The 20,809-nt window shown below is 47.0% G+C and overlaps 1 protein-coding gene across 7 annotated transcripts; it reads left to right on the top strand.

Annotated features, from left to right (window-relative positions):
- The first annotated feature begins 10,812 nt into the window (after nucleotides 1-10,812).
- Nucleotides 10,813-20,537, top strand: ODC1 (ornithine decarboxylase 1). 7 transcript variants are annotated; one of them, XM_055714330.1, is made up of 12 exons: nucleotides 10,813-10,928; nucleotides 13,696-13,801; nucleotides 13,960-14,105; nucleotides 14,321-14,494; nucleotides 14,658-14,830; nucleotides 15,124-15,258; nucleotides 15,440-15,521; nucleotides 15,849-15,932; nucleotides 17,199-17,361; nucleotides 17,449-17,561; nucleotides 17,847-18,061; nucleotides 20,060-20,537. In XM_055714330.1, exons 3-12 carry the CDS (start codon nucleotides 14,004-14,006, stop codon nucleotides 20,199-20,201), a joined length of 1,383 nt encoding a protein of 460 aa, XP_055570305.1. In that variant the 5' UTR covers nucleotides 10,813-10,928; nucleotides 13,696-13,801; nucleotides 13,960-14,003; the 3' UTR covers nucleotides 20,202-20,537. The 7 variants fall into 7 exon arrangements, with proteins under 7 accessions (XP_055570305.1, XP_055570307.1, XP_055570306.1 ...); XM_055714328.1 differs by having other exon boundaries at nucleotides 10,865-11,161; XM_055714326.1 differs by having other exon boundaries at nucleotides 10,865-11,166.
- The last annotated feature ends 272 nt before the right edge of the window (nucleotides 20,538-20,809 follow it).

Genomic DNA, 20,809 nt, shown 5'->3' with positions numbered 1-20,809 from the left:
GATCTCTTATTATGAGATTATGACCTGCCCCTGAAAATGCTTTTATTCTAACAATTTAAAAGGGGAAAACCATGCAGCTGACTTCCATCCCTTCCAGCTGGCTGCTCCAGCCATGGGCAGCAGGCAGGCTCCAGGCTCCCTTGCTGGTCCCACAGTTCTTGGCTTCAGCAGGAAAGGCCAAATGCTGTCACTGAGGACAGACCTCATCTGGTGACAGTGGTCTCAAATGTGGGTTCTTTCCCTCAGGCTGAGAAGTGCTTGAGATCTCAGTGTCCCATTTTGCGGATGTGCCCTCTGGCACTTAAAGTTGCAATAGCACAGCACTTCACTGAAGCCCTGAAAACAAGCAGAGTGGATCTGATCTGCAGCAGGGACTAGGAAGTTCAGGAAGGGCAGGTGAGCTGGAAACAGGGACCGAGCATGGGAGAGCTTCAGGGAACAGGGCAGAGCTCTGTGCCAAGATACCAATCAGCGTTGTCTAAAAAGTTTTCATCTAACAGATCAGAAAAAGCAGGAAGACTAGAACAAAATGCTCTCAGGTTAAAGAAATAATTGAAGATAAATCCAAGGCTTTTTCATACCACAGTAATCAGTTTGACGGGTTTCACTGTCACCCATGGAAGGACTCAAGAAAATAACAGCAGGTAGGTGACTGTGGCATGTTTTAACAGTACGAAGCTGCTTATACTGATTAGTCCTCCCATACTTCTTGCTTCAATAAGTTAGTACTCAGATCAAAACTCAAAGCGTTTCTCCTGCTGTGTCACCTGATGTCTGAGGCTGTACAAGGTGCTGGTTAACAACAGCGTGCAGCAAAGGCCACTGCCCAGGGTGCTACACACGGGTCCCTTTCAGATGTATGCAGCTTTGCAGAGCACTGCAGTACTGACCAAAACAACCAGTAAAGAATAACCCACCCACTTCATTTCTATCGTGTTTGTTGTCTGCTCTGTGCCCTTTTGTATGAAAGAGCACATGCATGCAAAAAATAAAATAACTGTTGAAGGACACATTTTAAATTCATTAAGACCCGAAAGTAGTGCTTTTATTCAGGTTACCTTCTCGTCCTGTTGAAACCCTGAAAATTGTCTGAAGAGTAAGGTACAATTTGACATGAGTAAGAGCAGAGGAATCAAGGTCTTAATTTCTTAGAAGCCTACAAAATACTTCGGTCTTGCAGTGCACTTCTGCTCTCCCTTGATAACAGCACTGTAACAAAGCTGATAACAACGGGCTACATGTTACACCTGTTGCACAGCTATGAATGGAATGAAAACAAAGGCCAAATGTTACCTATCCACATAAGGACAAGGTCACTCAATCACAATTAGTAGAAGAAAAGACGGCAAGGGTTTGGCTAACTCCATGGCATGATCACAACTAAATCCTGGTATCAGACTATGAATTGCTGCACAGTCAACACATTTATCTATTGTACTTAGTCAGAAATAATTCCTATCTGAGCACCTTTGGAGTTTTTTTCAATGTCAATCGATTGATCTGTACAACCTTCCAGTGGTGAAAGGGAGGCAGTGCTGACCCGTGGTGTCCCAGGCTGACCCTGGCTGGTGCCGGGGCTCTGCTCTGGCAGCAGACACAGCTGCTGGCTTCACCGCAGGCTGTCTGCCTGGCCACGGGCTGAGTTTTGGGTCTACCTGGGCCACTAGGGCCCACCTGCCCGAGAAAAGCAGACTATACTTTCTTTTCCACCTCTCTTCTTGGTATTTAGGCTTGGAGGGCTTTCACAAAGGGGATTCTTCCTTTTGTCTGTATCTGAAGGGCTCAGTGCCGGGATGCAGAGTCTCTCTGGCCCTCCATTTTGAGTAAAATCCACTTTTTTTAATAGCCAGTTCCCCCTGGATCTCCCTGATGACTCTATGCCCAGTGTTTTCAACACTGCAGACACTATTTGCTGTATGTACTAACCACATGTCCTCGAAAAACACTCCAACAATCAGTTTATAACAGATATTACAAAACCTGAGTCATTTGTGGACTGCGCTTTATTTCTTTTAAGTGTGGCTTAGGAAGAGTCATGAAAACACAGCACCCACCAAACCAGGCAGTGGTGTGTGGTGGGACAACATGCCACATCCCACCCAAGGGCTGCAGCATCGCATGGGCACGAGGTGGCTGATGTGGAGTGTCATGGGCTCCATCCCTTGCTGCGGGGTTTGAATCATTCCCGCACACCCGAAGGCGAGGTGAGAGCATGCACCGAAAGCTGTGCAAGGCACGGCGCTGCACCCATCACCTCCGTGGGGGCTAGGTGCTGAGCGGGGCCCTGGGTGAACACAGAGCACAGGCTCCCCCGGCTGAGGAAGCATCCCTGCAGGCAGTACCACCCTAAAAACACCTGAGTCATAATCCCTTGTCCTCCTCCTTCCTCCTGGGAGTGGCAGCAATTTGCTATCGGCGTAAGCCTGCTGGAGCAAACTGCTAACCCCAATCCGCAGCCAAGGGACAAGCCTCTGCCCCGCTGTCCACCTACACCTTGCCCTCCTGTAGCAGGAGGAAGGGAACAGGAAAAAGGCTTCTGCTTTCTCCTCCACGCCCGGGCCCCAGGTCTGAGCAGCTCTGAATAGTCAGAGGTGGTTTTTCCTGGGCTGGTTTTCTTTTTCTTTTTTTTTTTTTTCTCCCCTGGCGTGCAGAGGAAGAATTTGTTCTTGCTCTCCATCCCTCATGCAGGCACACTGCCAGATGCTGGCTCTCCAGCTGTCTTTGGCAGCTTCTTCTTAAAGGTGATATTCCACCCGTGATGCCAGACCATCCCTGGGACTGCTCACCCATCCTTTTCTGAATATTTTTAAAGATTAACTCTCCAAAGGGGGTAACACATGGCTCTCGGCAGTTTCTTCTTCATAGTCAGGGCCAAGTGCAGCTCCTGGAGAAGGACCCTTCCATTTAGAAAAGCAGGCCACCTCCTGCACTCATCTAGCTCACCAATTTAATAAATAATAGAGTGGGTAATGAATAACCATTTACCACCTTGGGATCTCCGTGCTGGCAAGTTATGGAGAAACAAGTGTCAATCCCAAATTCTGCATTTCCCTCCCCTCTGGACTAATGGAGCATGTGCATTAGTTCATTCAGGGATATATTCCTGGTCTCCCCATTTAACCTACTTATCTTAAACTATCTTATCCTATTTGCCCCACAATTTCTAAAAAGATCCTACCCAAGGACAAGATCATGCTTGTGAAATTTTTGTGTGTATTGGTTTAGTTTTGGCAAAGTTAGGAGGTACTTAAAATGAGACTTATAATGGAAAGCTAGCTGCTAGCGTCTCTCCATAATACATGTCTACCTTGCAGGAGAGTTGTGAGGATTAATTAATTTGTGTTTGTTAAGCACTTTGAGATCCTAAGATCAAAGGTTCTATAGAAATGCAAATTGTTATTATAATGATAAATTCTTTATATGAGCTCATATGTTTTGCCTTAGAGGCACAGTCTCACCCTGAGTTGCGTAGTTATACACGTAAATCTTCAAACATTATGATGAAAATATACCTCTGAGGGCCTGATCCTTCCTTTTGCTCTACCGCTTCATGCAAAGAGCTCCCCTTGACTTCAGACAGGTCCAGTCCATGGGACAATTGAGGGATTCAATATGTTTGGGAAATGAAAAGACCATTGTGTGCCTCTGGGCTTCGCACTTAACTTTCTGTCTCACTCCATAAAACCGCTGCTGCTGCCAGTAGCTACATCCATCTTGTTAATGAAAGGACTGAGCAATGACAAGACTCGGATCTGAATTTTGACCCTCCCAAAGCTCAGGTTTTCAGAGGCTTATTTAACCTGCTGGAGAAGAAGGGAGGTAAAAGCCTAGTTCAGCTGCAGCTTGCTGCTGTCTCTAACGGGTATCTCACCAGCATGGCCAAATGTCATTCCTGGTGCACAAGATATGCTTGTTTGGCCCTTCCCCCCCCTTCTCCCTGCGTGCATTTGCAAGCGAGTGAGGAATACAGGTTTTCAAGGACTCGCTGCACAAGTTCCCAAAGGACATCAGGGAGCAAGGGCACAGCCGCACAAGCCTGGCAGCCCCGTGTCCCCCTCCCAAAGAGACCTTTCTGCTTTTCCTTCCCCCTTGCACAGGCTCAGAGCACCATGACATTCATCCCCTGCCTCCAAGGGCATCTGACTGTCCTGCACAACATCCTTGTCTGAAGCACTGGTCCAACACGCGGGGGCTGCACAACAGCTGGGAAGCAGGATTCTTGGGAGCAGCAGTCACCCATCTTCCACCACAACATCCCTCTCTGCCTTCCTTTCCGTGTCCCTGGCGTGCAGGCACCTCTACTCATACCTTTAATGAATTGGGTCAGAAATGTGTCGTGAGGTTTGTTTGCATCACCCATGGGCTTGCCTGAATGCAGAATGCAGAGCCAGAAAAGCTGGCTGGAAAAGAGGTCTCCTGTCCTGCCTCAGACTCAAAGTAGGGCTATCACCAGCACCAAATCAGGTCAGTCATGGCTTTTTCTAGCTTAAGCTTGAAAATCTCCAAGGACGGCCACCCCACCTCTGTCTCAGGGCTGCACTGCTCCCGTGAAGAAGTTTCTCCTGATGTCCAGATTGAACCTCCAGTGCCACAATTTATGGCCATTGCTCCTCGCTATAGTGTCTGGCAATACTGAGAAGACTTTTGCACCATCTTTGTAGCTACCCTTCAGCTAGTCACCTCTTAAACTAATTCTGAATGAAACTGCAGTCATAATCCAAAATTTGAGGCTTTCAGCTGTGAGGTGTTGCTTCATGGCTGTTTGCAGTAGGTATTGTGTAGGTGAGACCGCAACTTTTACATGCCCCTGAAGACAAATTCAAAGTAAGGAACCAACACACTACCTCTTCTACCGTTTGTTGTGTTGTCTTAAAAGATTTCTGTTGCATGAAAGCCTTTCCAGGAGCAGAAGGTATGATCCAGATACTGTATTATTATTCTCTTCCCCTGACATGGAAATGTTCAGTAGTTCTCAGTTAGTCTGGGAAGCCATCTGCTACATGATATACACCTAGTATTACCACAGAAGAGTATGAATAGTTGTCATGTTTAACATACCCAGAATTTATAATCTAAAGTTTACACTTGTCTCTTTTTGTCCTCCAAATGTTCTGGGCCCTGACACAGATTTTATGCCCTATCCAATATATTCACTTCTACCCTTCACATCATCAATTCCTCCCCTTGGAGATGACAACAGAAGTCTAATGTTGCCATAAAGCCCAGGAAACCATGCTACTTCTGAGGTGTTTCTTATTTTTTACATTACTGTAAGAGAAAAAGATGTCCTACATGTTCCTGTCACTTGTCTATCTGAAGACAGGAAAAGTCAGAGGAAGGCTGTAGTGAAAACCAAGACACAAAGCTTTCCAGCTGTCCTTACTTTTACTGCAAAGCATTAGTGTGTACTCAGAGCTCTGCGCTGGTACATCAATTAACCAGAAGACAAACTTTTGTGAGCAAATGTCAGTATGTGCAACATCCACACACAAAGTCCTACAGGGCTGGGCTCTGCTTACCAACACACGCTGCAGGCTGCTGTCATCCCCTGCCTCCTCACACCGTGCTGCACTGAACTTGCCACCAGCAATCGCGAGCGTGCTGGAGCAGTCTGTAACTTTGCTGTGTTTGCACAACACCTGAAGACCTGGTCCATGGGCTAGATCTTAGGGTTTAAATCTGAAAAGTGTTATTTTCTTCAAATTGAAGCATATTTCATATGTTCAGCTTTGGGCCCCTCACTGCAAGGGGGACTTGGAGGTGCTGGATGTCCAGAGATGGGCCACAGGGCTGGGGAAGGGGCTGGAGCACAAGTCTGATGAGGAGCGGCTGAGGGAATTGAGGTGGTTTAACCTGGAGAGGAGGAGGCTGATGGGGGACCTTATCGCTCTCTACAGCTGCCTGAAAGGAGGCTGTGGGCAGGTGGGGGTCGGTCTCTTCTCCCAAGGAACAAGTGACAGGACAAGAAGAAACGGCCTCAAGTTGCGCCTGGGAGGTTCAGATTGGATATTGGGAAAAATTTCTTCCCTGAAGGGTCATCAAGCATTGGAACAGGTTGCTCAGGGAGATGGTGGAATCATCACCCCTGGAGGTATTGAAAAAAAACACATAGATGCAATGCTTAGGGGCATGGTTTAGTGGTGGACTTGGCAGTGCTGGGTTAATGGTTGGACTTGATGATCTTAAAGGTCTTTTCCACCCTAAATGATTCTATGATTCTATTATTTCAGGTCCTGCCGCTGCTCTACTTGCCAAACAGTGTTCTCTTTTCTCAGTGGCCATTACAACATGTGCCAGGCAAGACACATATGGGGGTCAGATCCAGCACCAACATCATCAATGGTCATCGTCTGATGCGCCATTTGATACGCTTACAAGCACCAAATGCTTCCTCACTCAAAACCTGAAACCTGCTCAAACTCTCAGGCTCCTTCTGGAGTAAATCAAGGTCTTGCCTGTGGTGGGCTCAGAAGCTGGCTGTGAATTATGTGTGACAGCAGTGTCCCTTGACCCTAGCAATGCCTTTACCATGGCAGAAGCCAGTCCTCCATGAGAGACAGAGATGCAGTCTATAGGCTGCACCACAGTGCTGTGCTAGCAGGACAGGCCATTGCCTCCCCACTTGGTGTAAGCAGCACTCTGTGGGCTGTACACACAAATTCAGTCTTTCACTTCCATGGTTCCCTCTCCACTGATCCCACAGCACAGGCTGACCTCTGCTTTTCAAGATAACGTTTGTTTGCAAGAGCTCTTCTCACTCTTCCTGACTCTCATAGAATTTTGACATTGTCTTTGTTGAGAGCACAAAGAGATGAAGGGTCTCTTAAAATACAAAGTATTTTAAAACTCCATTATACCATTTTAATTGGCTATAGACTCCATGTATTAAATGTAACAAATGGCAGAGCCAAATCTTAGGATCTGGCACAGTTCTGGTGGGTGCTGAGCTCATGCAGGGGATGATGATATTCAACCTTGCTGTATCAAGTATGTTTATGAGAGCATTGACTTTTTCCTATTTCTTTTTATTTTTTTCTCAAATCTGTAAATGTGAAGGACTGGAAAAGCCTCAGACACAAAACTGGTGCTGTAATGTCAGTTATGTGCTTCACCTCATGGCATGTGTCTGTGAATGACTCATTTTGAACATACTGGGGCTACTTTGTCCTAAAAAAAGGCAAGTTAGAGAACAGAACTGTAAGCATTTCTGCAGTTGAGCTGCAAAGCAAAGATTTCCAGTCACTTCACAAGGATTTTGGTCACTCCACAAGGTTTTTGGTCGTTCCGTCTCCTTTAGTTTTGCCACTGCAAGGAGCTATTTTAGTTTGTTGCTATGACTCAAAAAAATGCAACATCACATTTGCAGCACTGAGTGGCAAGAAACTGCATTTGAATGCCTAGAAAATGTGTAATAAAAGATGGCAAAAACATATCCTGGAAATATGTTGTTTCATCTAATGGTCTTTTTGGAATGACAGAGACAATTCACAATTTTTTTTCTCTGTGCAATGGCCAACAAACTGGAAGGGAGTGAGGAGCTGCTGCCCCAAAAGGGCCAGAGGTAGCCCCACAGGAGTCCCCCATGCATGTGTCCTGCACCCCACAGCCTGCGGAGGATCTCCACCTTACACAGGTCCACAGCTCAGCACACCCCAATCGGGATTTTATTCTCCACAATCCTGGGTAAATCACTGGAGCTCCCTCTGTGCCACTTTTTCATCCATAAAGCGGAGACACTATCCACTTACCTCCACGAGCTGTCGCAAGGCTTTATTTCTTAAGAAATGCTAAGCCCCCAGATAGACTTGGAGGGCAAGCAAGCAGCTGAGAAATGCCAGATGTTACCTTGGGGTTTCCTCCAGCTGCTGTGATGGTGTTGGCTGGGCACCCTGCCCCTCTCGCGCTGGGCAGCTCTCACAGCCTGGCAGGTGGCTGTAGGAACCTGGGGCTTGGTACCAGCTCCTCCCAAATTCAGGGGTCTGCAAGAACCAGGAGACCCACTGCTCAGTGAGACCACCAGGCTGCTGCTGCTGCAAGATGTAGGAGACACTGACAGCTATGGGGCAGCCAGGCAGTCCTCCCCATCCCCTGTCCCTGCAGTGCAGCAAGGGCCCTGCTTGGAGAGAAAGCGAGGAGGGGAAACATTAGGAAGATGTGGCCACCGTCTCCTGCCAACAAATGCTTTTCCAGTGCCCTCTTCTGGAAAACTTTTTTTGGCCCAAGCAACTGCTTCATGTAAGGTAGTTCGAGACTGGCAGTGACTTGTAAGGAGCTGCAGGAGCTTCTCCCAGCTCTTCAGATCGAGGATCTGCTCTGCTCCTGTCACCCGTGGATCTGTGCAGCTCCACACACCCTTCAGAGCAGCTTGGCCAGACCCTCAGGGCACTAGCCAGAAAACGGGCAGCGAAGGATGTGCCTCCTTGCTCTCTCCTGATGTGCCTGAGGGCCGTCCCTGGCTGTCCTCTGGATGGAGACCCAGGTCCAGACCCCTTCCCTCCCCGTACTGGGACACCTTCTGCAAACCTTAAACTCTTCACAGCCTGCCCTTACCACCGGCAGCTCCCAAGGAGCCTCCAGAGACAAAAAATGGGAGGGGGTTAAAACATTTTGGTAATCCCATCCTTTTGAGGAGTTGATATAACATTGCTATTAATCACCCAAAAACAGCTAACGAATGCGTCAGTTCCTCCGATAATTACACCCTGTGGTTGTTCTTGCTGCTTTTTTCCCTGGGAGCAGTCCAGCCTTTGCTCCTCAGGCTCAGATATGTCTCCGTGTTGTCGCACATCCATACCTGAGCGGTACCTTCCCACCAGCACCTGCCCTCCTGCCCCAGCCAAGGCTGGTCAACCCAGACCCCAGTGGAGATGGAGCCACGGGCTCTCCTCCAGCCCCAGCCAGAGGGTGGAAGGTGAAGGGGGAACAACAGCTGGTACTGGGGATGCAGTGGAACACCAGGGCCAGGTGATGGTTGATGACCAACCCCAGCCCTCACCTTTCTGCCAGCTCAGTGAGCAGCTGGCTCCTGCGGTGGTGGCACAGCTGTTCACTTTCCTCTCTGGTCACTTTTCCAACACCTAAATTGTATCTGCTGCCCACGAAGCCAAATCAAGAGGTTTGCAAGCCCCATTATTTGCCCCATTGACTGGCAGAGGAGGTGGTGTGACACCCCTCTGGGTTTTTGAGGAGTTACCTCAGCACAGGCAACACTCGTGCAGCGACAGGAATAGCTGTTGAGGCAAGGTAGCATCCTGGGGACCACCTGGTGTGGGTGCTACATGCTGGGATGGTTTTTCTCACTGCTTGCTTGCTGTTACTTAGAAAACCTTCCCTAGTTTGTGCCCCGGTGTGTGGCCACATACGCACATACTAAAAAATCTTTTAGGAGCTTTTGTTCCTTATTTCATTTAATTATTTTAACCAAAACCAGCTCGGTCCCTAGACATTTCTTTTGGCTGTGGCCCAGCTCACCTTTTGTCTCTTATCTGCTTGATCTTGGTGTTTTCCTTCATGTTACTCCTTCAAGGGATTCTTGTGCAGCCCCAGCCTCGGCCGCCCTGCACCCACCAACCCAGCTCTGGCCACCAGGGCCTGGGCTGGGGGGACAAGGATATCCCATTAATCCGCTTCTGCCTGAAATATGGTGGGTTTTCCAGCTGGGCCATGTGGGAGAGGTGGGAGGAGGGGACCTCTGAGGCCAGTGGGCACAGCCTTTTTGGTACCTCCACGCTTGGACCCTGCAGCAGCCGGTGCCTCCCGTCACCCTTACCCACGTGGGGCCGATGGTTTTGCCCGCGGTGCCGTGCCCACCGGCCCGCTCTGCAGAAGGGCAGGGGTCCACCAAATGTCTCTGCCTTCAGAAAGCTATTAGCTCTGAATGAAAATAGCCACCAGTGTCTCGGAGGTGGGGAGCAGGAGCACCCTGAGCTCTGTCCCACAGCATGGGCTGCAGAAAGGTTTCCTGCCCGTCTTACGCATGCCCCAGAGCCAGCTGGGTGTAAAAATCCGCTTCTCAGCCTGGCAGGAGCAGCCCCATCCTCCAGCGCTCCCAGTACAGGGGCAGCGCTGGGGCTCAGTCCCCCGGGGCTGCGTCTGCCATGGGGTAAGGCCCGAGATTTTCAAAGTGCCGCTCAGAGACGCCTGTCCCGGCCAGGGCAGGAAGCGCAGGCGTCCCAGGGCTGGAGCAGAAACGTCATAAAATCCTTTATACCTGCTATATATACCGGTATCCCTGCTATATATACCTGTATCCTGTATATATACTGGTATCCCTGCTATATATACCTGCATCCCTGGCCTTTGTACCTGCTTCCACCTCAGCTCGCATTTTAAACTTTTTAATTTAAATTTAACATTTAAATTAAAGGCAGCACCAGCCGTGCGGCGGGGGCAGGTACCGGGTCAGAGCAAAGCCAAGGGGACAAGAGGGTGAGCGCTGGGAGAAGCGCTTCGGGCTCGCCCAGGGCGGGCAGGGACGGGGCAGGCGCCGCACCGCTGCCGCACGGGGCCCACGCGGGCTGCAGGCGGGACGGCTCCGGGGGGACAAGCGCTCCGGGGGGACAAGCGCTCCCGGTGTCACGCCGCCGCCGCCCCGGCTCGGCGCTGCCTTTCTGCGCCCGGTGGCCCCAGCCCCCCGCCCTCGCGCAGCGCGGGACGCGCCGGGGTAGCGGTAGCGCGCGGCGGGGTGCGTGCACCTGCTGGCAGCGGGCGGGGCCGGGCTCGCGCGCACCACCCCGCAGGGCCGCGTGCCGTGAGGGCCCCGCGCGGGGCGGGGGCGGGGACGCGCCGCGGGGGGCGGGCGGCTGCAGGGACCCGGGGGGCGTGGCGGGGGGGCGTGGCGAGCCTTGCGCATGTTCTTCGCCGACGTCACAATAGCGGCTGGCCGGAGCCCCTGCCCGGTCCCAGCCGATCGGCGCTGGTTTGAGCTGGTGCGTTGCCATAGCGACGCCGGCTGCCCTATATATAGGAGCGCCGCGGCGGTGGCGAAGCTTTGTCAGCCGCGGCGTCCCGCTCGCTCCGCCAGCCCCGCTCCTCCTCAGGCGGCAGGGCGCCTCCCGCCCGGCTCCTCGCACCGCGCCCGGCTCGCAGGGGGAGGAGGCGGCTCGGAGCGAGGGGATCGGCTGCCGCCGGGGCTTGACAGCAGCTGCCACCGCTGCCTGAGGCGAGGTGAGGCGGGCGGCGCGGCGCGCCGGGCCGCGGCGCGGGCGGAAGGAAGGGGCCGGGGCGCGCGGCGGAAGCCGGCCGGCGCGGGGCCACGTGTCTCCGGGGCCGCTGCCAAAGCGGCGCCGGCTCGTGCCGCCGGGCACGGGGCCTCCCTGCGCAACCGGGGCGTTCCCGGCCCCGGCGGGGCGGGCTGGGGGCAGAAGGCAGGCCCCGGGCGGCTGCGAGCGGCCCGGCCCGGCTCGCCCGAGGCGGCGGCGCGTCCCGGGAGCAGGGGAGGGGGCGGCCCCGCCGGGCTGTTCGCGGAGTGGGGAGGGAGAGGCAGGTGCGGGGCGGGAGCGCGGCCCGGGGCGCCTCTCCTCGCCCTTGGCCGGGCGGCGGGGGTCACCGCCACGTCCCCGAGAGCGGCGGGGTAGGCTGCCGGGTGAGGTAGACGTCAATGAAGCCGTTTGCCAGGGGAGAACCGAAACGCCACCTCGGGAAGCCCCGGTAGCGTTCGGTGGCACAGCCCCAGCCGCCCGGGCCCCGTATGCGTCCGCCGGGAGAAGGGCGGCCCGCCGCTCCTTGCCCCGTAGCGCTCGGCAGCCATCTGCGGCCCTGGGGTCAGGAGCGCCTCGGGCAGCCGTTCTGGGCGCAGCTTTGCTGTGAGTGCCGAGCCTACAGGCGTGACTCAGCTGTGCCTAAATACAGCTGCTGAATAAGGGAATGTTCTGGAGAAGAACTTCCAAATGAATCCACATTGCCGTTCTTCTGGGAAGGTGCAGACCCTTTGCACGCAGTCCAAATAGAAATATACACAGGGAGGCAGGCTACAGTTTGCATCTATGTGAGCGTGTTCTGTCTGTATTCTGTGTAATTAAGCTGTAGTTAAAATTGTGCAATAAGCTGGGGATGGAAACCTTGCAAGAACTTCATAACAAAGTCTGCTGTGGCGGGCAAAAGTAACTCCCCATTTAGAGGTCGATAGGAAAAGTGCAGCTTTGCAGAGAAGAGGGTAAATGAAATTCTTCCTGATGGTATTCAGTTTGCTTAACCCACAGCTAGAGTGGTTAAGAGAAGTTAACGAAGTCCCTGAACTGCTTTGTGCAAAACTGCACTGTCTTGTTGAAATTGTCCTGCCATAAGATGCAGCTTCCCGAGAAGTTGTTTGGTTTGCTGTTTCTTAAGGTCCTTTCAAAGAGGCTTTTAAGAGAAGACTTTAATCCGGCTTCTGGGAGAATTAACACTGCATGTGAATGAGAGCGAGGGGAAGATGAGGCTTGGTGGATTGCTGGGGTTTATTTCATTAGAGTTAAAGCTTAATCTAGCTTGCATCTCAAATCTAGTTTGTCTCTGAGTGAGAAATGATCAAAAGGTGAGGTAGTTCTTGACACTGGCGTTCAGGTCACAGTTCTTGACACAGGTTCGGGTGCCCTGTGTGGCTGAAGGCTGAAATGAAGGTGTATAAAAACTGACTTTGAAAAGTCATTCAGTAGTAAACTTTCATTCTATACACTGTGTATACTAGAATCTATTAATGATTCTGTTGGTCTTCGAACCTCATTAATCTGTAACAGGTATAAAACATGTTATTCTTCACACAGCTTATATATAGCTAGCCTTTTTGAAAACAGAAGGAACAGTGATGTAACTAGATGATGTTAGTGAACAATTTAAGGGTTTGCATAATCTGCAGTCTGAATCTGTATGACTAGGTTGAGTGCAAAAAATGCTGAGAGAAGGAAGAGAGCTGGACCCGGTTACATGAAACCATATCTTCCCCGTGACTCACTTGCAATGCTGAGGTCTCTAAAAGGTAGCGCACACTTCTGCTTGAATTAACAGCTTAATGGAGTAGACTGTCATTCTCTATTTGGACTACTCACTTTGCCGTGGGCTTCATAGGTCTTGGGTGGCAGGAGAGTGCTTTTGTTCTTTAGTTCTGGTTCTCAAGGGACCTTCTACTTGGCTGGTAGATTTCTGTTAACAATGAAGATTTGTTAGGGACTTCTGTAAAGTCCTGTTACAAAGTGTTAATTGGGATCCATGTTAAGGCTTTGTCTGCAGATCAAGTTAACCACTCTTTTCAGTGTGTATCTGCCACTCCTGACAGCTGAGCTTTTCTTTTCATGAAATCTGGAGGTCATGGGTAGAACAGGGAAGCTGTAACCACCAACAGAGCAACTTGGTCTCATGGATGGTTTGTGTATAGTCTGAACTGCAGTGAGAAGCCAGGTATTGAACTGGCTTGGACCTAGTGAGAGTTGTTGCTGAGAAGTCAGTTAACATCCTCAGATTTGGTCTGTAGTTACAGGTAAGTCCTTTTCCCAGAAACTGGTGAGCTACGATAGTGCTTAGAAGTTGATTAAAAAAAAACCCCAAAAGAACCGCCACCACCACAAAACTAACAAGTAAAGTGATAAGTAGATTTAAACTGGCATTAGCCATAATAGTGTAACAGCTTTCATGTGGAGGTGAAGGAAAAGACAGCAGAAACTTCCAGGGACTTAGACTAAAAGTATCTGACAGTATTATTTTTTTTTTCCCCTTGAATAGGTTGAGTACATCATACAGTTGCTGAACAGAGAAGAACTTGCCTTCAGACTAGCAAGATTTTGTGGAGTGCCTCCTTGGTTCTAATTAAATCTGAACTGTCATCTAGGTAAGCTCCTAACCTATGCCACTATTGGTGGTCGCTGTAGAAACTGTAAATTGTATGACCACGATGTAGTGGTCATATAACTATGTGAACTTCAGTGACTGCAAACTGTATGAATTTAAATGAAGTAATGAATGGTGGGGTGTGTTTTTTATCAACAGTTTGTACTTAAATCCTTAAACGTAAATCTGAAATCTTGGAAATCATGAATAGCTTCAGCAACGAAGAGTTTGAATTCACCTTCCTTGATGAAGGCTTTACTGCCAAGGATATCCTTGACCAAAAAATAAATGAAGTGTCATCTTCTGTAAGTATGATAAGAAAATCACTGCATTTCATGACAGTACAAATTTTTTTGTATAAATTTATACAAATTTGTTCCATTTGTTGTAACTTTGTATAAATTTATACAAGTTGTCTTTGCAGATCTTCTGCAAGGCAATCTCCTCCTCAGATGCTTACCTCTAGGCTTAACTTGTTTGTATCCATTGTTTGTAACTCTAAAATGTGTATTTGTTCTAGGATGATAAAGATGCCTTCTATGTTGCTGACCTCGGGGATATTGTAAAGAAACACATGCGATGGCATAAAGCCCTTCCTCGAGTAACCCCCTTCTATGCTGTAAAATGTAATGACAGCAAAGCTGTAGTGAAGACACTTGCTGTTCTCGGCGCAGGATTTGATTGCGCCAGTAAGGTAATATCCTGACTGTGTTCTGATCTGAGACGTTAGTGTATGTTCAGCTTTACAAGGTGTGTTCATGTAAAATTAAGCATTACCAAATGGTGTTGCTTTTTGTTGTGATTAGTTTGATCCATTTAAGAATACCTTTTACAAGTGTAATCTGGTCTTTTTTCAGACGGAAATACAGCTGGTGCAGAGCATTGGTGTACCTCCTGAGCGAATAATATATGCAAATCCCTGCAAACAAGTATCTCAAATCAAACATGCTGCCAGCAGTGGTGTACAGATGATGACATTTGATAGTGAAGTAGAGCTAATGAAAGTTGCAAGGGCCCATCCAAAAGCCAAGTAAGTTATGCTAATTATTCTATAATTCTTGCTTGGGTTCCCAAGTTATGGAAACATCTGCTGTTATCTGAAAGCCGTTCTTTCTTAGTTAAGACGGGCTGCAAAATTACGGGAAAATGAACATAATTTAGCCAGCAGAATCTAATCCTGTGTAGCTTTATCCTGTGGCACATTAGGAACAGACAGACAGGAAAGCTTGTATGTTTTAAGCTCAGTCTGATTTTAAGGTCACACCTGCCTGATAATGATGTGTTTTATACTAGAACCTAAACCCTTGTTTTTCCTGTTTCTAGGTTAGTCTTGCGCATTACAACTGATGATTCCAAAGCAGTTTGTCGCCTGAGTGTTAAATTTGGAGCTACACTTAAGACTAGCCGGCTGCTTCTGGAGCGTGCAAAAGAACTTGACCTTGCCATCATTGGAGTTAGGTGAGTTTGATAATGTCAAAATACAAAATACATTAAATATTATCATCTTTATCATATTAAATAAAATACCTTTAAGTGGTCTACCTGACTAGAGATGCCTTTGCATGTGGAGACTTAAGTTCGGTATAAACTTCTCAAATAACTTGCCAAATAGCAACTGATACAGTGTTTCTCTTTGTAGTTTCCATGTTGGAAGTGGATGTACAGACCCAGAGACCTTTGTCCAAGCAATTTCTGATGCCCGTTGTGTGTTTGATATGGGAGTAAGTCTAGTTCTACTTTCTCTAGAATTACTGCTCAACTGTTGTGGCAAAACAATCATGTATACAACTGTTAGGGGGTTAAAAGCTAGCTAAAGTAACTAATTTCAAGTTGGAGTTTGAGGTCATGATAGCTTGCATTGATCAGTTCTGCAAAGTTCATCTACAGATGCACTGAAATCAGCAGCTCCAAATCAAGTGGCTATTATTTGAAAATGAAGAGTTAGCTTTGTACCAATTATTAGTGAAATTACTTTATTGGTTTAGCGTAGAAAGTAATGTAAACTAAGAACTGCTTTCTTGACAGTGTTGCTGTTAATTTCATTTTAGGCTGAACTTGGCTTCAGTATGTATCTGCTTGATATTGGTGGTGGCTTCCCTGGCTCTGAAGATGTCAAGCTTAAATTTGAAGAGGTATAGCTTTGCTAAGACCTTGTCAAGTTGTGGAGTCTTTTGTTGATCTGGATTAAACAAAACCTACTTGTATGCGGACACGCAAGAAGATTTGTCTGCTTGGTCAGAAATTCAATTCAGAGGAAAAGAGGAATTAACCTGAAAACAGGAAATTGGATGAACCCATTAGATACATAACTAGATGTCTGCATAAACATGCAGAGATATCAGATTTGTAAAGCAGGTTTTAATTGCAGGCTTGATTCTTACTGGCATAGACTTCTTCCAGTTGATGCTGAACTTCAGACTATCTAGATTGGCAGTGCTCCCAAATAGGGTGAAAAGGTAGTCCTGAACCCATATTTTCCTGGGTGGCAGCAAACCAGACCTAGTTTAGATCTGATCTAGTTTAGAACTAGCTTTTGGATCATTTTTTAATTGTTCAGTGCTCTTCTGTCTATTTTCACACAGAAGCAGTTCTGCTTTCAGAAGAGATGAAGTGGCTGGGTGTTTAGCAGGACTTCCACTTAGAGCAGTGCTATCAGAGCACCTGCCAGTCTAATGTACTGTGGCGGTAAATGATGTTAGGTATTTACACAAGGAGACAGCAAATAAGTTACATAAAGTTAATTTTCTGCTAATAATCTGGGCTGATGTTTTCTCCCCTGTAGTACCTCTTAATGAGGGCTGGCTTCTCACAGTGCAGTATTGGCTCACATGAAGCGTCAAGAGCAAATGATGTCATTGGGCTTTGTGGCATAACACAGTAATGCTGTGGTTGGCAGCAGCTTAATCATGGATAACATCAGAACTTGGAAAGAAGTTTCACGAAGGCAGCTGAATTTCAGGGGTGATGACAAAGCCTTCCGTATTAAGATCCTGTGAGATGACTTCTCTAGGATGCAGTGTGCTGGGCAATACTGAGTGATGGACAGAACTACAAGTGGACTAGAAATCAAAACTGAGGTGTAGGTACTTGCAGGGCATTAGTACTGGTTTAACGATGCTAGGAGGGGTGATTTCCTTTAGACTCAAACATGAGCTGTTTGGTCACTTAAGTTGCAAGTGATGCCTGCTTTCGGTGCTTTGTACAAACTTAATAGCAAACAAAACTTTGAATGGGAAAATAAAGCAAAAGCAATCAATGCAGATTACAGTATGCTAATAGCTATTGCATAATTGACCAGTATGTCATTGTGAGCATGAAAGTCTGACTTCATCTCAGACTTCTAAAATAGCACCTGAGTAACTGCTGAAGTTTAATATTGGCAATTGATTCTTACCTAGATCACAAGTGTAATCAATCCAGCACTGGATAAATATTTCCCTTTGGATTCTGGAATAAATATTATTGCAGAGCCAGGAAGATACTATGTTGCATCGGCATTCACGCTGGCAGTCAACATCATTGCCAAAAAAATTGTATTAAAGGAGCAAACAGGTTCTGATGGTATGTCAATCTAGACCTAATCTTGCTTCTAGCCAACTGTGAGGTTCTCGCCAAGCATTCTCTTACTTGTATCTCAACTTCTTCCAGATGAAGATGATGCAAATGACAAAACTCTTATGTATTATGTGAATGATGGAGTCTATGGATCATTCAACTGCATCTTGTATGATCATGCGCATGTTAAACCCGTTCTGCAGAAGGTATGCTCATCCGGAAGCATCGTGCCAGTCATGTAACGGTTGTAGGAGAATCCTAGTCACAGCAGTCACTTCTCAGTTCATTGCTCCTTTCACATTGCCATTTGAAAAACTTGGCATTTGACTTAATGAAGCATGCAGTGGACATAATTCAAAGCCAAGGGTGGAGAAGGATGTGCAAGCAGCTCTTCCTCCTCTTCCTTGTGAAGTGGAATGTTGCACTAATTATGATATTACTTCTGGAAGCTTTGTTTTGATAGACTAATTATACTCAACTCTCTTCCTCAGCGGCCTAAGCCAGATGACAGCTGCTATTCCTGCAGCATATGGGGACCAACATGTGACGGCCTAGATCGTATTGTTGAGCGTTTTAATATGCCAGAATTGCAGGTCGGTGACTGGATCCTGTTTGAAAACATGGGTGCCTATACTGTTGCAGCAGCTTCTACTTTCAATGGATTCCAGAGGCCAACAATACACTATGTGATGTCAAGACCAGCATGGTTAGTAACAGAGTATCTTGATCCATCAGTGCTTTTGATGCAGATGACTAGTGAATAGCTCATGTCAGTCGGTTGCCCCTTAACAAATAGGGCCATAGTTTTGGTGCCATAGCTCTTGTAAAACCTCCTTGTGGTGTGGAAGAAAGCAATCCTCTGAAGGTTTTTCCTGTGTGTTTAGAACAATGCTGACACTACTAATTACTCTTCTCTCTGATGTACTCACTTCCAGGAGAGGTGCTTTTAAAGGGGTGATGTTAGGAGTCTTGTCATTAACCTGGGCTCCTAGCTGTTTTTTCACTCTTGCACAACACAAAAATCATTACAGATTCTTTACAGTTAGCTTCTGTGACCAATAAATAGAGACTAGTCAGTCACAGTTCCAATAGTACACTGTCTTCTAAATTGATAGCTTGCTAAATCCTGACTGCAGGACACAGGAACATTCAATAATGGTGTTTCACAACATGATCTGTCTGTTTATTTGAGAGCTGTTCCTTGGTTTAGGTTGAGCTCTGGCTCATTGCTCAGTGCAGAGTGCTAGATCTTCATGGGAAGTTATTAAACAGGTAAGCAAAGAAAGCAGGACTGCCTCTTGGGTGCAAGGATACTGTGAAACTGCACCTTAAACAGTGGTTTAATGTTGTAACCTGGATCTTGCTCTGTGCAAGACAGGTTAATAGATTGCATTTTCAGTAAAAGTGGGGTTTCTTGTAAGAGCCCTTACCTCTGTATTGAAGTCTGTCTCGCTAAACTGGCAGAAAGCATCTGGGCAGGAGTATTACCATAAAGCATGATTAACTTTGATATTTAGTTGCTTTCAAATTTACTGAAAATGGAGGGGAATAACTGCCGTAGAAGAGGAAGCTTCCTCCATTCTTCTACTAGCCTTGCCTCTATAAGCAAGGCTTGTATTGCTTCTTTCCTTAAGGAAACATCTTGTCAACTGAAGCATTTCTCAAACCAAATGAAGCTTTTAGACTTCTCTTAAAACCCCAGACTTGTGTCTAATTGAACTAGAAGTGGCTCTGCAGGAGAATAGCTTTTTCATTGTAGCACTGGGTTTCTGTTAAAATGTAGAACTTGGTCTGAGGCATGCTGAGCTTAATTATGCAGACATAACCATCGTCTAAGGCTACGGCCCTCTTTCAACCCTACATGACCGCCTGTGTTTTCTGCTTTGGCAAGAAGATTGTGTGATACAAACTGGCCCTTAATGAGGGAGGAGGGGGCATGTATCAAGTTATGGTGCAGGTCTTTCTAGCAGAGACAACAGCTCTTTGGAATGTATTCTCCATGTATAAAGGTGTAAACGAAATTTGTGGCTAGATAGCTGAAAGGTATGGAACAAGATGACTATGCATGTCTAAGTAAAAGCTAGTTGTATATGGCAAGCCATGTAGTAGCACAACTTCTCACCTTGTGTTATAGTATAAGATAACTAAGCCCAAAATTACAGTCAACTGAAGTTCTTCTGAGCTTTTCTTGCAGTACGAGACCTATTTGAGTGTGGAAGGAGTTGCACGGCTCTCACTGGTCAGCTACTTTACATTCTCAGTCTGTCATGCATACTTCTATTTGATTCAAGTTACTCAATGTGAGGCTGTGGGATAAGGGATAATGACATAGGTCTGAAATTCTGAACTATTGAGCACAAAGTCACTAAATCATGTGGTATACAGATGTAGCTACAGATATTTAGGTGCATCTTTGCAGATCTGGATCCTAACCAGAAATGGCAAAAACAACTTGATATTGCCATTTGCCTTAAAGCAGAGACAGCCATAAGTGACCTGCATGGACTCTGTTTTGATTTCTTCCCAGTAATATTGTCTGGATTGCAGATCATGAGTAAAGAGTTAATTTCATGCTCCCTGGCAGTAAAAAAAAAAAAAGCCAAAAAACCCCCAAACCCACCAACAACAAAAGAAAGTACTTTGCTCACTTTTTTGGCACGTCATTGTGAAACACTTCTTGACCATTATTTTTTTTTCTTTCCAGGCAACTAATGCAGCAGATCAAGGAGCAAGGGTTCCTAGCTGAAGTGGAAGAGCAGGATGTTGCTAGTCTGCCATTCTCTTGTGCCTGGGAAAGTGGAATTGAATATCCAGCGACTTGTGCTTCGGCTAGTATTAATGTATAGGTAATACTTAGTAATTTACTGCGAGGTTAGTCATTGAATTTAGGGCATTTGGGGGACCATTAACTTAATTCTTGCTAGAATTTTAAAGTGGTTTTTTTAAAGTTTAGGTTTGGCATAAACACAACAAAAATGACTAGGAGATGGGTCACAATTATCTGTGTTCCTATGGAAACTATTTGAATATTGTTTTATATGGATTTTTATTCCCTTTTCATGTATGCTACTAAAGACTGACCCTCAACTGTCAAACAAGTATTTGTAGCTTGTGTATGGCAGAATGGGCTAAGCTTAGTGTTTTGTGACCTACCTGTTTTAAAATAAAGTATATTGAAATAACTGGTCCTGTGTTTGGTTAAGCCGTAGAAAATTAATCTGTCGTGGATGGCTCTTACAGCATGTATGAAGACAGACCCAGATGCTGTGAGCCCAGAGCTTTATTAATGAATAACACTTGCCATCTCCTCCCCTACCCTTGCCCTTTGAACTTGCTGAAGTGAAGGACCACCTTAATGGGTAGGGAAACTGTCTTTTTTTTTTTGTGTCATTAGAAGAAATTGACTGTCAACAAATTGAATTTTGGTGACATCACATTTGTCTTTCACTGTTGA

Source organism: Falco cherrug, chromosome 6 (assembly GCF_023634085.1).
Source record: "Falco cherrug isolate bFalChe1 chromosome 6, bFalChe1.pri, whole genome shotgun sequence".
NCBI classification, from domain to species: Eukaryota; Metazoa; Chordata; class Aves; order Falconiformes; family Falconidae; genus Falco; species Falco cherrug.
This window is presented reverse-complemented; position numbering and strand designations above follow the sequence as displayed.